Source organism: Colias eurytheme, chromosome 17 (assembly GCF_061535395.1).
Source record: "Colias eurytheme isolate Ceu_HAF_F1 chromosome 17, ilColEury1 Martin Lab GWU primary, whole genome shotgun sequence".
NCBI lineage: Eukaryota > Metazoa > Arthropoda > Insecta > Lepidoptera > Pieridae > Colias > Colias eurytheme.
In genome coordinates, this window is record NC_142996.1 from 6,985,366 (window position 1) to 7,001,473 (window position 16,108).

General features: G+C 31.0%; 1 protein-coding gene across 3 annotated transcripts in view; it reads right to left on the minus strand.

The window, feature by feature from the left end:
* Positions 1 to 7,489, minus strand: part of LOC149901293 (uncharacterized) — a 35,765-nt gene extending 28,276 nt beyond the window's left edge. For 2 of the 3 annotated variants that reach the window (XM_090111543.1, XM_090111542.1), the window contains exons 1-5: positions 7,460 to 7,489; positions 5,397 to 5,527; positions 2,980 to 3,069; positions 2,403 to 2,567; positions 697 to 801 (exon numbers count right to left, since the gene is read on the minus strand). In XM_090111543.1, coding sequence (XP_089967669.1) covers positions 697 to 801; positions 2,403 to 2,567; positions 2,980 to 3,069; positions 5,397 to 5,527; positions 7,460 to 7,474 — 506 coding nt within the window. In that variant the 5' untranslated portion in view covers positions 7,475 to 7,489. The remainder of the gene's footprint in view (positions 1 to 696; positions 802 to 2,402; positions 2,568 to 2,979; positions 3,070 to 5,396; positions 5,528 to 7,459) is intronic. The other variant, XM_090111540.1, reaches the window with a different exon arrangement.
* Between the last annotated feature and the right edge of the window lie 8,619 nt (positions 7,490 to 16,108).

Consider the following 16,108-nt stretch of genomic DNA (forward strand, 5'->3'; position numbering starts at 1 on the left):
CACCAGACGTGGCTAATAAGATTTTGTACGGGATTCATAAAAACTCGCGATCTATTCGATTGTACGTATACAAATATGAACGTGAATTTCGCAAATAAAAATAAATTATTTTTTGAAATTGTATTCACTATATAGGATTCTATGTATATTCTTCGATGTTTATATATTTTATGAGAAAACAAATTTGTATTCAAATTAAGATAAATATCGCTTATTAGCTAGCTTTCGTTATGGTATAAATTACAAGTGGGTTCAAAGCTATGAATATTTTAATAATATTTGCTCTTGTCTGAATTTATATTTACAAATTACCATTAGAAATATAATTTATCCTTTATAAATAGAGCAGTGTGTAAGCGCTCTATTTATATTTAATCCGTCAGTCCTCGGATCACAGACACAATAGAAAATCTATTGTGTCTCGGCCCGATCGGGCCGCTCGGTGGTCAATGGGTTAAAAGTACACCATTTGCTACGTAATTGATCGATTTTACTTTTGTCTGTCTTAAAAGTAACATTTTTGTATTTACTTTAAATTCAGTACATTAAATGCAAAAAGTCAGGAATGATCATTCTGGACTACAAGTTATTACTAGTTCAAGATATGGCATATTTACGAAGTAAAAAACTATACACTTCGAAAAAAACACAATCATCTTATATTACAACAGTAAAAAAATATTAAAAAATACTTACGGTATTATAGAAGGCGGTCTCGGAAGCGAGCCGCCGCGGCTGACAGACGCGATTTGGTCGACACTGTAATTTTGCGGCCACCCCGCGTTATCTTCTATTACCGATCTGAAAGCCAATCCAATTTATACTTCGGTTTGCTCGATTCCAACTATCCTCGAAATGCTACGTTCAATAATATTGTTTTCATATAAGTTTATATAAGTTTTGTGTCAGATTCTCTTGCTGTTTGTGGCAAATGCGAATCAATTATCTATTATAATAAGTTTTGTGTTTTATAAATCGTAGTACGGAGTCACAATATTTAAAATTTTACCTTGCAACGATTTCTCAAAATTTTCAGTTAATTTTAAGTTTTAGTTCTTCGAAAAAATACATGGACTACAATTAATGTATTTTGTTTCTGCTGCAACAGTTTATAAGCAATGACTTTAATAAAGTACTACATATTGCTATACAAATCTTTTATACGAAATATTACCATTAAAAGCATTAGTAAGTATATATTCCGGATACTTTGCCTTCCATATAAATTAATAACAAGCTTTATTGATTCACCAACTTATTATTTCTAGTATCAATACAAGTATCATAAAGTTTCAGTAAACAAGATGGTTCTCAAACAAGAAAACTTTGAGCTCGATCCTTGGCAGAATCAATTATCGATTTCAAACATCCGGGGCTAATGTAAATTTTGGCATTTCGAATAATTTGTGGCATCCAATAAGGTCTACATTTTTAAAGGGATTTAACGAAGATCTTTTCGATATTGGCCTCCGGTAATTGCCACTTAAGATCCTTTCGTTAATAGAATTACATTTAGATCAATTCATTTACCACGCAATTTGTGTCGCTCTTAATTAAAATAAAAGAGAAGTGTTATATTTGAAAATTTTGAAGCCACTTAATTATATGCCTTTGTAGATTTTGCCTGACTCTTCATAAACATATTATGATAATAATAATATTACATTGTGAATAATATCATATTATCTTCACATTTATTTAAAGTCTGTATAAAAACAAAATAGTCCATGACTAAACCTTAATAATTGTAATGTTTCTTCAACTGTTAATTAACTTAACTTAAGTAGACATCCTTCATAATCTGTAGTAGTCCAAAGAGGTAAATTAACAACAATGAACGCACAATTGTTTAGGCCAAGCAACTCTAAACCTAACTCTAGCAACGTAATCCGGGATGGAGACCCATGTGGAAGATCCGCTTCGAATTTACTGGGCTATACTTAATTCTTGGGATAAAGTTAGGTTTGTGTTTATCAATTTGCTGGATTTGTCTCATATATAGTACGTTGAGATAAAATTCTAGACCAACTGAAATATGCTGTGAATACGGAAAGAAACTTCCATCCTCATTTACAAATTTTTGGTATATAAGCATAATTATTGTATTGGTACTTATGTATTTTTGTCAAAATCTATCACAATTTACTTATATTTATATGACAGAACAATTGTATAAGTAAAAACTTCGCAATTATAATAATTATGATTTATACTTAAAATAATAACTGACTAATTAATGTTTTAAGAAAGAATATGAAAAAATGCTTATATCTGTTTCCTTATTGTCAAAAACTGCGCGGGAACGAAGGAAATAGAAAGACTATAAAAAATCTGTTTGGGTCACAGAGCCAATAAAGTAGTAGAACTGTAAAGACGTACATATAAGTAGTAAAATAACTAACTGTGGCCACTCCATGCGGGTGAAGTCCTCATCCTCTGGCATCCACGTGTACCGCTTGGGGTCAGGCTGGCTGCACACGGAGCGCGGCCGACGCCTGAAGTACGAGCACTCGAGCTCTGCGTCGTGTGCGCGCAGCTCGGCCGGCGCGGGCGATGGCTGCCCGAACCTGCGGTCAGCGGGTCGAATGCCCGATATTATGTGCTTTTGGATATCCAGGTATTGGACATCCAAATTGTGTAGAAAATATTATTATTTACATTTATTTGTTGTATGATCATTGATCAATGATCATAATATTATGTATAACAAAATATGAGTTTTAGTTTTATTTGAATTTAAATTGAATATTTTATCGTCTTATTTATAGTTTAGGCAAAATATATTATTATAAGACAAATACAGTTTTAACAAAACTTGCAAACAATCTTGCAAACGTTAATTTCCGTAGGCATTGCTACGGCGCTACGACAAATACATACAACATAGCAATTATATCATTCTGCTACACAAAAATTTACTATTTCATATATTCTATTTAGAACATTATATTCTATTTCTATATAGGGAAATTGTAATACCTGGGATAGCGTTGTATGGGTGCATAATCGGTGTTGAGATTCTCATCTGAGGGCACTCGACGACGGACACAAACGGATAGAAATGACGCTCTGGAATATAATAACACTTTTATGCGTCTGCATTAAATAAAAAATACGTACAATATAGTATAAAACTGAATATTTTAATGTTTTATTAGATTTTGTAGGCAACATATTGTAGGCAACCACAACTGTTTGGCAATTAAAAACACTATTCGCTTGACTAGGTATTAAATAAAAATACGAAACAGTATTTACTACTCCCATTACTTTAACCGTTAAACTAACATAGTCCCGGATCCATGAAATATATCGAAACTTGTTTCAGTAATAAAAACACGGGATAAATGGACTAACCTTTCGTCCGGTATTACTAATACTATTAGGAGGGTGCAACCATAATAAAACGCTCGATTCGTTACCTTAACGCTTCCCGTGAGAGGATCATTTATTTAGCTAATCTGTTTAGAGGCCGGCTACGAGGAAAAACATTTCATAATCCAAGTATTTATAGGTTAAACATCACTTTCATAATAAGGAAGCTATTTTCTGGTATGCCATTATTGGTTCAAAAATACGCTATGGATTATTACAATATCTTTCGTGATCGAGATATAGTACCTAAAATATATTATTTATAAACTCCAACTTTATTACATCCGCCAAAACATCACGGCATAAGATTCTAAATTTACTATTTGAAGAACACAAGTGCATAATATTAATATGTTCTCATCGTGCAGATCAAGGTGACATTTCCTTTAATTAGCCACCATACCATCACCATAATATAGAACAATTTGTTTCACACAAACCACAACTAACCATTATGTGATACCATACCATACAACAATTTTTCACTCCCACCGTATGTTCCTGAAGGACCCAATAGGAATATATATCCACGCTGACAGGTGAAATACTGTTTGCGTGCCCGAGATTTGTTGTTGACTCGAGAGTAATAACTTTTAACTTCCCGAAAACCAAGGCTTGAATAAGTAAGCTTATATGTTATGCATGGATGGAGCTTTTATATGGAACAAGGGAGTGACCGAGGGTACTGTAGTGAATTAGAGGTCCAGGCACGTTCTTCTGCATAGGGTTTTATCACAATCAAGATTTACGACGGTTTTTATTATTTATTTGATGACATACGTATGGATAGTATTACGGAGTGACAATAAATTCGTGTGACTAATTGAAGTAAAGGAAAATTTATTAAATTATCTACACCAATTTTAATAATAAAATGCCTCTTCGTAATGTATCGTAAGTACGTTGTAAAGTTTAGGGCATGTTTAGGGTTAATTTTTCAATGTCGTGGATACTTAAAGCATCATCTTTAAAAGCAGCATATGATAACACTATGTTTTAGAAAAAGGAACTTTTTTAAAAGGTCCCATAAAAATTAGATGATGCTTTTAGTATCCAAGACATTGAAAAAATTAACCCTAAACTTTACAAGAGTTGCAATAATTGTTACCCTTTCTCAATTTCTAGGCTGTAAAACGTTTAATGGGGCAAACATTTTAGTCAGTGTAGCTAATGGTGGAACATTTATTATTTGTTTAACAAATTAATCTTGATCTCCCAGATTAAACAATTTACGACGTACATAATTCTACGCAGTTTTGGAACACAAATTAATGTGCTCAATTTAGTACAACTGTCTCGCTTGTAGGCTTAATCTCTGTATCCCAAATATACTAATACTGTTGTTCGTGTCGTTAGCGCAAATTACAACTTGAAGAATAACTTAATCAGGATGTATTGTTTGATAGTTGTCAGTGTAATTGACCTACTTGTTATACCTTTCCTATGCTTTTCCCTTACGCTAAATAGGTGTAACCTTATTTCAATAATTGTCAACACCAAAGTAATATTATATATTCACAACTATAACAAGTAGAATAAGCACGAACGAAATTGCCAATATAACATCAAAATATTCAAAATTATAATAAAATACAAAGTACAAAGGAAATTGTATATACAGTGTGTCCGGACATGACATACCGATATTTATGTGTATGTCTATTCTCCAGGTATTTTTATCGACAATTCAACCCCTCTACAGTCCCCTACCTCACCCCCCTCAAAATGGCAAACCTATCAATTCGGATAGTGAATTTATGAAAATTGTAATAACTTCGAAAGTGAGTGTCACAAAATACTAAATTTGGTTTTATTTGAACAATAACAAGTTATTCTAGGGACCACTAAACAAATTTAATTGATAAGGGTGATGAAACATACTTTAAAAAATTCGAAAACCATTTTGAGCGGGGTGAGGTAGGGGACTGTAGAGGGGTTGAATTGTCGATAAAAATACCTGGAGAATAGCCCCTTCAAATATCGGTATGTCATGTCCGGACACACTGTATATGTAGTTATACCTGTTGGTTCTGGAACATGGGCTCTCGATGTGGTATTGTGACAGGCATCCGAGGAATCGATCCTTCTTGGACTTCTCCAGTTCCAACAAATCCAGTTGTTTGTTGTTGATACAGTATTGTTCCCGGAACTCCTTGAATACGAAGAAAATTTACCCGTAAGCGATAAACTTGAATTCAAGGAAAATTTACTTGTGATAAATGTTAAAAATATGTACTTAATGACGTTTCAAAAGTGCTTCTAGAAGAAGTCTAATTGAATAAATAAATGTTTGATATTATTTGCATAGTTCGTAACGAGTAAAGAGTATTATTTTACTAAAGTAGACTAAGAAAATTATAATAATAAACACAGTGCAATTCTCAACAAATCTAACTGTTAGTTACAATTAAACTGATCACGTATAAGTGTAGGAAATAAGATGGTATTATTATAACTAAAATGTATTATATTATGCTGAAATGTGCTTAAATACAATTTGCATAGTCTTGCACGAGCTACCAAACTAATAAATTTGCCCAATTATAATACAGTAGCACCTCGTTAAGTCGAACCTCGATAAGTCAAAAACCTCCAAATCTCGAAAAAATGTCTTGTTCCCTTCCCTTCAAACCCGAAAACCTCCGTTACTTGAAATCTTGACCCTCTGTTAGTCGAAATTATCACTGAGTCCCTCCAAGCCATTTTGGTACATATTTTCACTCTATAACTCGAAAAATTAAATTTAACCTCTGTATCTCGAACATAGCAACGTTTTATTTTACAACCTTTATAACTTGATCATTTGGAATTTATTACCTCTATTGTTTGAACAAAAATAAGTTACCGACTTTAACAACTTGCCGACAGTACAAGTACACTATTGTGTCTTAGAAAACATTTTAGGAGTATACGATAATAAATTTATGACTCACGTAACTAAACACTTGTTTTCATTAAGTTTCTAATGACGAAATTATCGATTCAGTAGCTCAGAAAACCGATACTAATGATTAAGATGACATAGAAGACGTGAATAGTACATGCGCTCCATAAGTTTTTTTATTTTAAAATGATTTGAAATAATGTTGTTTTGTAATAAATAAAAACATGTTTGTCACCTCTGCAAGTTGAATTTTAATTTATTTTACCTCTCTAATTCAAAATTTATAAGAATAAACCTCAAACTCTTTATGTCGAATCAAAATCCGCCTAAGTCGAAATTCTCCATAAGTTGAAAACTCTATAACTCGAATTTTTTGGCGTCTCCCTTGATATTCGACTTATAGAGGTGCTACTGTACATACATGTGATGATTCTACCTATGTTAAATTTTATCAGGTGATATGAAGATACCTTTACCAAAAGTTCACACAACAAAATCACGGTTAATGCGCTGAAAGAATTAACCTAAAACCTTATCAAACATCGTAACATCGATCAAGTCAGATAATATCGCACACAAGAAATTGCTTTCCTACAATAGTGATTGAAGACAGCGACGGATCTTAGCGCTATTTATTTCTACTTTTACGATGTGTTGGACAGCCGAGATAGTATTCTTTTCAGGATACGGAATGAAATGTATTGTGTGAAATATTCATCTATTTTAAAGTTATTTGACAGGTTATTAAAGTGATTTATTAACGAAAATCATTTTAATAACCTGCCCTGAATTATGATGTATATACCTATTATTAAAAAAAATGTATTGTAATAATATCATGTGCGCAATGTTTTTAGACACCTCTAATATATAAATCTATATTGATTTTAACTTTAAACAAAAAAAATTCTACATCGGTTTGTTCGATGTAGAGCTTTTAAAAACCAAAACGTTAAACTTTTTGAAACGGAAGTTATGGATGTCTGTAGACTGTACCGCATTGTTTAAATATTTACAGATGAAATAGCTTTTAATCATATTTACTCAGCCTATTATTTAAATTGGAACAAATAATAATTATGAGACAAAAAAGATTTCATTTTAAAGGCATTAATAATTATTGTATAATTTCAAATGTTTAACCGTCGTAAAACCTAACTATATACCAGTATTATAATATTATCTATGCTATATACGTGCCTGTTTAGAGTACATGGTCGTCCGACTGGCTGGCCGGTCGTCGCTGACCCTCTGCCGCTTTCTGCCCGAGTTTTCATCCTCCGATTCGTAGCCTTTCGCCGAGTGTGCTATGTCTGCCTATAGAAACATATTCCTATGTAAATATTTGATTTTCATTTCTTGAACCAATAGGAATTATTCTTAGAAAACAGATAACGCTATTATCCTTTGTCGAGGATCTACGAATATCCTAAGTAAAATACGTATTTTACCTAAACCTACGTAGGTTGTATAAAAATTTATCACTTTCTTTCTCCTATATTTTATTCAATACAATAAAAATAGCACTAGAATAAATTCCACACTACTGAATGTTGCTTTCTCTCATATAATCTGAACAAACATGGTATAACAAAGAAAAGAGAAACAAACTAAAAACAACCAGAACTCAAACGTTCAAAAATAACTACCCACGTTCAAAATCTGTTTAGATTTCAGCACACATCGAGCCACCGCACTAGAAAACCGGAGATAGCATTCACAAGTGATATGTGAAAATATTTTGTTTTTATTCATTCAATGTATTTAATCTGAAGAAGATTATTTAAAATTACCACAAAATGTATATGATTTATATTGTTTTCTCGTTGGAAAAGCTGTTATGTTTTCAATTTCGTTAAGAAATAATCCTATTCACAAACTAAGTTCTCCACAAAAGCAGTGGTTTATTCCAATTATCTAAAAGCGAGTAAGCGAATGATTCAAGAAGCGAGATATTTAGCTAAATTTATATTCAATTCCAGTGAAACCTAATTAGTACTGCAAAATTAAAATAACACTTTATGAGTTTAAAGGGAGAATGAAATGGAAATTTCATTATTTTATTAAAGAGATAGAAAGGTCTGTCTATGCTTTATTGGCACTTTCAGGGACTAAAAGCTTTGTTGTCTGCAGCTACGTTTCGTAATTGAGCGTAAGGTCACCAGCGTTCAGATTAATGCTGTTTCAGCTATTGTTGAACAAAGGCTATAGTGCAGCAAGTAATTTATGTCGTAGTTGTAATATACCCCATAATATACCTAGATAATAATTATTGTATGAACCTTTACAGATTACTTCAAATAATCAGATTTTGAAAATAATTAATTATATTGTCCATGACATAAGCAGCTAGGACATTTTTTGTGATAAAAATTCGAATTAAAATAATAACTAAAGTTGATTAAAAAAACCAGTATTTGAAAATTTCATCTAATAATTACGTCTTTAAAACATAAGATGCTTTTGTTTTCTAAAACGTCTTAAGATGTAATTTGAAAAGAAAAATAGCACAGAAAATTTTCATAAAATATTTTTCGCCAAAAAGTAACGTGCTTATTACAGGAGCTTAATCAACACTTCAATGAGATAACCGAATTAGGAATGAAGTCGGCGATAATGAGCCAAGTTTCACTCTTGAGGTTTGAACAACAAAGGTTGTTTCGTTAGCGTTCCGTCTGCATTCGCTTCGACGTTAGTCACATTTCATACGTTGTTGGGTTCCGTATAATTATACGTTTATTTTAAACTGATTTTTAAATGACCAAAGATAAGAATCCTGATTCGTATTAGAAAAAGAAAATACAATTTTAATCATTAATTTAAAAAAAGAGCGTGTGTACTGAACACACGTGTAAGAAGTGAAACTTCTTGGGCAAGTTTCAAGGATACAAAAATCGTCGCATTACTCCATAACGTGACAGTATTGCCATGACGCAACTTTGAAATTTTACTCTCAACGCGTCTAAAGTAATTTCACTTCAAAAAAACTGATATATAAGTATCCAAAAAAATCTTAATGATAATTTGATACCATTTTATTAGCCTCTGGAGTCGAAATACAGAAACTATAAATTAAGTTGAATTTACAAAAATTATGAACATTTTAACACCGAATATAGCGCATAAACAGATAATTTATTTCCTCCCTCAGGCACGAGTATCTTACATTGCAGTTAAAGTTTCAAACTTACGTCATTTGAGAGGAAGACTCGCCGTCATAGTTCTCTTGGGAACTTTTTACGCGGACATGATCATACCCTGTGTTGTTGCTAATTGCTCTAGTTTACGTAATTGTGTTATGATATAAACGTAAGTTTTGTTTGAAATTCATGTTATTGCAATGTTATTGTACAATATGCCTTTACAAAATAGTTTGGCCTTATTGTTGGCCGTAATGTTATCAGTTCATACTTGGTCGTTTCACATTCTTTCAGTGTTTAATTCAAAACGATTTTCAATAAATATGTCAATATAAAATTTTAATAAATTAAAAAAGTGAAGTTAGAAAACATAAAAATGTAAACTATGTATTTTAAATATAAATGCAGCGTACTTTTATATTTTCTCAAGGAATAAATCATAAATACGAATCGTGCATAAATCATAAAATAGCTGGCATTGGTTGAATTTGAATAATAGGGAAGAATTTCCAATAGTTATAGATACGCTCTGAATAGAAAAGGAATTCATTTATGTAAAGTAAAGAAAAATTTAGATTTTATAATGTGGTACCGATATACCTTAGGTATATTTAATATACCTAAGGTATATCGGTATTTAAAGATAACATTTAACAAATATACATTTTTAGTATAAATATATCGATATACATATGAATAATAGCATCAAAATTATCCATTTCTTATTGTTTAAGTATAGGCACTACAAGATTTGTATTTGAGGTACTCACATCGTTAAAATAATGTATATTTTATAGAAAATACGTAATTCATAATTCTTTATTTACGATAAACATGGTATAAAAATGTTACATTTGTTTTACTTATAGTTTATGTACAGCATGTTTAGCCATTATTTAAAAACAGCATGCAAATTAATACATATTACAAAGAATAAGTATGTTTGTCAATTTATTAATAGTACATAAATCATTCGAATATAATTATTATTTTCAATCTATGATAATCTTTTATCTTACCTGTGTTGAAACTGATACTCCCGGCCCGCCCGGCCCACCCACTCCACCTATAACAAAAAAAAACAAAATTGTACATAGTTTTAACTTATAATATTAATTTTAATTAATGAATTACCTAAAAGTGTTTAGTACATATAATTATTATTTATTAATTAACACTTTTATCGTAAAAGCACAAATCGATCACAATGACATTTGACATTTAAAAATTTCCCGCCACATTTTTTTTTCTTTGTTGGTAGCCAGCATTCGCGCGCTCGAACCGCACAAGGAACAAAATATCAAATTAACTTTTGAATTTGGCATTTAAAAAAAGTTTGAGATATTTTTATCAGTTTTCTAAAATTTTAAGGAATAATAAACTACGTACATACATATTACAAGGATTAACATAATTTTTAAAATTTGTGCAATTTATCCAAGCGTTCAGCTGTGGTTTAGCGTTCCATTTTCAAATTTAGATTTTTTTTTTCGTTTTGAATCAGACCGCAATTTCACTTCTTGGCTGTTTAAAAATGTGAAAATTTATGAAAAAAATGCGTTTGTCGTTGAATCTAAAGAAAATATGCTTTAAATTTCCACCTTTACAGAAAATCTTTGGTCAAGTGTCTAACTTGCATAACACGTTCTACGGTTTAGTGCATCGATTGTGTTCTCGAGTCTTTGTTCGGTAATGATCAGGTCTAGAACTTTCCACGGCGATAATGTTCTTAGAAAATATTGGAAACTTTAAGAGCTGAAAGCGCTTTCGTTAAAACATATTCTCTTGGAAAACTTCAAGATTCGTGTAATGTAAGTAAAAGTTAACAATGTATACTGCGAAGAAATTCATGTAGTAGATAATTAATACATTAAGTACTTACTGTATGAAGTTTTTAGTACGTGTAATGTGTATGTGTAATGAGAACAATAAAATTAAATAAGTTTAAATATTTTATGAGATGATAATGGAGTATATAATTATTATAAGTTAGACGGTAAAAAATAAAAATTTAAATGCATGATATTATGTATTTTCCTAGTTATTGATATTCGAGTAGTTTAATTACAACTACAATATTAATATTAGTTTATGGATGTAATCCATTTAATTCTCTTTAAGGACACGTTTTCAGTGAAAATGTACCTACAGGGTTCTTATTGCCAACCCTTTCTAAGAACAAATTATATATGGGCCAATGATCTCTATGCCATTTCGTTTCAAAGCTAAATACCGTATTTAATTTACAATGATTTACAGATCGACAAAATTTGAACATAAGTGACCCTACACAACAAACAGTTTCTCCAGTCGCAAATTTGAAACTTCACTCTAATAATTGTGTTTAAACAGTAGTTTTAGTTAAACCAAGGTTAATGTTTTGTGTCAAAGTTAAGTAATTGCAGCTAAGTAAATCTCCCCAGCACTTCGGTGCAATTACGCTGCACTCGACTGTATAATTGGTTTCATGTGGTAAACGTTTATTCCACGCAAACTCTGGTTAAGGTCTTATCCTATTTATTCTTTTAGAACTAGTGCTATAAATGGTGTTATTCAAAGCTAGAACAGTGGATATTCAGGATTTAACGAGGTTGTGTTGTTTTAGTTTGAACAATTTTTTTTTTAATAGATATTTGTAGAAAGGAGAAACAACGTCATGCGTTAAAGTGTGAAGTACCTACTACTATAACGTACTCTATTTTGTTATGGAACTAAATATTAAATTCACTTACACTTTTACCACATAATATTACTAAATAGTTACTATGTTTTACTGAAATGAAAAAGTTTTATTCAAAGCTCTACGTTACAGTAGGTACCTATGTGATAGTAATTTCATATTATATTTTTTGTTATTACCTATGGCGTTAGTCATAATTATATCTAATTTTAAACAAACCTCCCTGTAATGAAACATCAAACAATAATTAAAAAGAAACACATAAAGAAAAATCTGCGCAATTTCCTGCACATTTGTCACAAGCTCTTTTATTTCTAAATCTGTGAGCGATATTCCTTATTTTTACCGTTTCACTCATTTCGACAAAACAAAGAAAATGAGATAAATTGACGCTACGAATTTGCCTAGTGTGCGGAAAAGGTAGCGTTCTGAATGTGAATAATAAATGAAGACAATAACTTTTTTAGGTGTGATGTGAAAACATAAAGCCTTGTGTCATTTTATACGTGAAATTAAAAGTTTGGCGACATTAAAAGGCAGATAAGAATTTTAAGCTGTTGCTAGCTGAAAAATACAAATACAATAAACTTTGTCGGCATACTACAATATTCTACACAGGAATTTCTACCTAGATGTAATAATAAAAATGTAATATCGTAAGCAATTTTATTCCTTCAAGCTTTATAGAATTTTTCTCGTGAAATATTGTTAAAGCTTCCAAAACAATAGAAATATTGATTTTATTTTTATTTTACGCGTACCGTAATCTTGGTTATCCGTCATTAAATTCGCATTAATGTTCAGCAAAACATTTGACGCTTCAAAATTTTCCTCGTTCATTGTAATAATGTCGAAAATAGGGCTAAATCGACAATTCCCTGCGTTTATATTAGCTCTTCACGCGCCCAATCCAATTTCCGAGTCGAAATAACGATTTCTATTCTTTCTACGCCGGAGACCGGAGTCTATTTAGTATGCCCCAATATCGTATCGTTACCATATCGTTAATATTTATGAGAGTTGTATTTTATAGATTGAACTAAGCAAAAATATATTGCAAAATATAAACCAAGTCAGTTAAAATCTGTACGTTCAATATAGCTTATTATTATACCAACATGTTTGTTTTCAAATGGCAACATTCATGCTCGTACAATATCGTTTCAAGAGTCAATTATATCTGATTGATTTACTGAGCTGTATCAGTAATACCGTCGCGTCGTTATTTTACAGTATTATACATAAAGAAAATCCTCACATACGAACGCTTTTCAAGAGGCAATTTGCTAACGTACGCTATTATATTTGACTTTAATATCTTAGTATTTAATATAAGATTGTATTTCAGAGTATACTAGTATCGTCAATAACCTCTTCCTAGTAATGCAACTCTTGTTAGAGACATTGCTGTAGCTAGCATTATTAGTTGGAATTGAAATAGTTTAAGAATTGTTATTATAATATGCTGCAAGCTTATCCTGCGAACTTCATTTAGTAATGAATTTCATTGTTATGTGATTTGGCTAATTAATTAATTTACTTATGCGGAATGAACAAAATTTCTTGTTTATATTATGACTAACATAATATAATTAAACCAATATTAATAAACCTACTAACTATATTCTTACAGTAGATTTTCCTTGTTTTCGATTGCACTTTGAAATAAGAAAAATAAAATACACAACAACATTCTTATACAACATTTTACAAGTCCATATAAAAATGTAAACAAGAATTTCCACGTAACAATACATTCTAAGAAACTTTAAAAAATCTAGAAGATTCTTACAATTTTCCCACATTTTAAAGCACGTGTTTAAAATACACGAGGAGCGCTTCTATAGGGTCTACGCTTCATTAGCGCGCTCCATTTTCTTACATTATTTTCATTTTTCCCTTGTCTCATTTGGACGTTTTTATTTGAAAGTCGAGAAAGAAGTAAAAACTTTTTTGTATCACTATTCATTCACGCTTCTAATGATGCGTAATGTAATGTATGTAAACCAAATTTACTGCGTATTTGCGAAGTAACGAAGTACATTGAGTCGGCATCGTTATAATTATTTTTAGTACATATAATAAGTATGAGATATTTTGTCTAACATTTTAGTTTTATACAACAGCTTTATTAAGACAGATTTCAACCGTATTAGTAAAGATATTGATAAAAAAATGTAGTATAACAAAATATCTATAATTTTATCGTTACACAATAATAATAACGATCTCATCGTATAAGATATATCGTAATATCGTTATAATAATGTATGCGGAATAACACATTATCCTAGAGACTGATATAGCTCTAGGAACGTTAACGTTAATCGAGAATCAATTTAGTTTGATATATTATTACACTGAGATGTCTTCCCGATGCGAATTGCAACTGCAAATTATCAGAATCCGCCTTCGCCCAGGATATTATAACAGACTCTATTACTCGATACCTCCAATGGAATAAGCTGTTTCTAAGGCATTTTCGATTAAATTATTTTATATTTCAATTATTTTCGATTAATATATTAAATTATCGTGTCACAATGTTTGTTACCTTACTCCTCCGAAACGGCTGGTCTGATTGTCATGAAATTTTGTGAGCCGTATCGTCAACCTCTATTTTTCATACACCCAAGTAATAAGAGTCAGGCAGAACAACGTTTGCCGGGATAGCTAGTACATAAGTAGAGATACATTAATTTGCTGAGTGCCTAATTAAGTATATTTACAGTTTATTTTTCCCCCGGATACTCACAAACTTTTACTGCTGCTCGAGAAATCGCTTTTTTATTACGTGGGCTTTAAACTCGGGTGGATAGCGAATATATTTGTGATAGCCTGAAATAAACTCAAACCCTCGTTATAGTTTTCGGCTAGACTTTTATTATGTTTGTATTTAGATCTAAATCTATATTAGTAAACGATTCTACTATTGTTTTAATTAATTTATCATGAATTTTAACAAGGACTTTGAAGCTATATTATAATCGAACGTCATTTTAACGGGTTTCTTCCTTTTTTAAATGTTATTGTGTATTAATTTACTTCAAAAACATATTACGTAAATCATTTACTTCGCGGAAACCAATTTTGGTATTAAACCGTCAGTAAACTTTCAGTCAACGTCTTTCTGTTTTCTGACACTTGAGGGGCACATAGACGGTAAATTTTGCATGATACCGTTTAAGCTATTTATGAGTTTACCCGTTAACTTTATATCAGGGAAATGAAAGATAAACTTACGTATTACATTGTACTACGCTCAAATTCTGACAGGCATGACAGACTGACATCTTATTAGACAATGTCTGTCATGCCGTAGGGGTGTAGTAAACCCTAAATATCGTTTCTTGTACATTTTTTTGCCAATCGCTTTTGGATTTATTGGGATTTATTGATGTGAAAAAGTAATATCAAATCCTAAATATTTATTTCATGTACGATGGTAGAGAATTGCTTTGTGTCTTACGAACTGACTTTTACAGTTGAAATCTTTCATTCGAATCATTTCAATTGGATTTATATATTGAAATCGCTTAAGCAAATATTAAAAACTAGGTACTGTATTATGTATTTTAAGGTGCCATAAAAATAATTATGTTGGTAACATGCTCAATGAAATTTTTTTTTTCGTTACGTGATTTTTTAAATAGAAACATAATATTATGTTATTTGTCACTTGTCCTGCAATTTAAATCAAAGATTTATTTTTCTATTACTTAGTGCTACTGTATCAAGCGATTTGTAATCCTCTCAAAACCCACAATACGGGTAAACCTACAAATGGTACAAAACAATTTGTTTCCATAAAGTTTGTACCTATTGTATTGTAATAAATTCAAATTCTAAATCGTTTTATAACTCGACAGGATAAACGATGTACTTCCATCTCCATTCACAAACAGAAATTTCAAACTTTTATTTCTGAAACTTCTACGAAATTTTGTTTTAAATCTTTTTCTTATATTTTAAACAAGTAATCTCTTTATATTAACACGTTCACTGCGGCATGTCCAGTATCGGGCCATC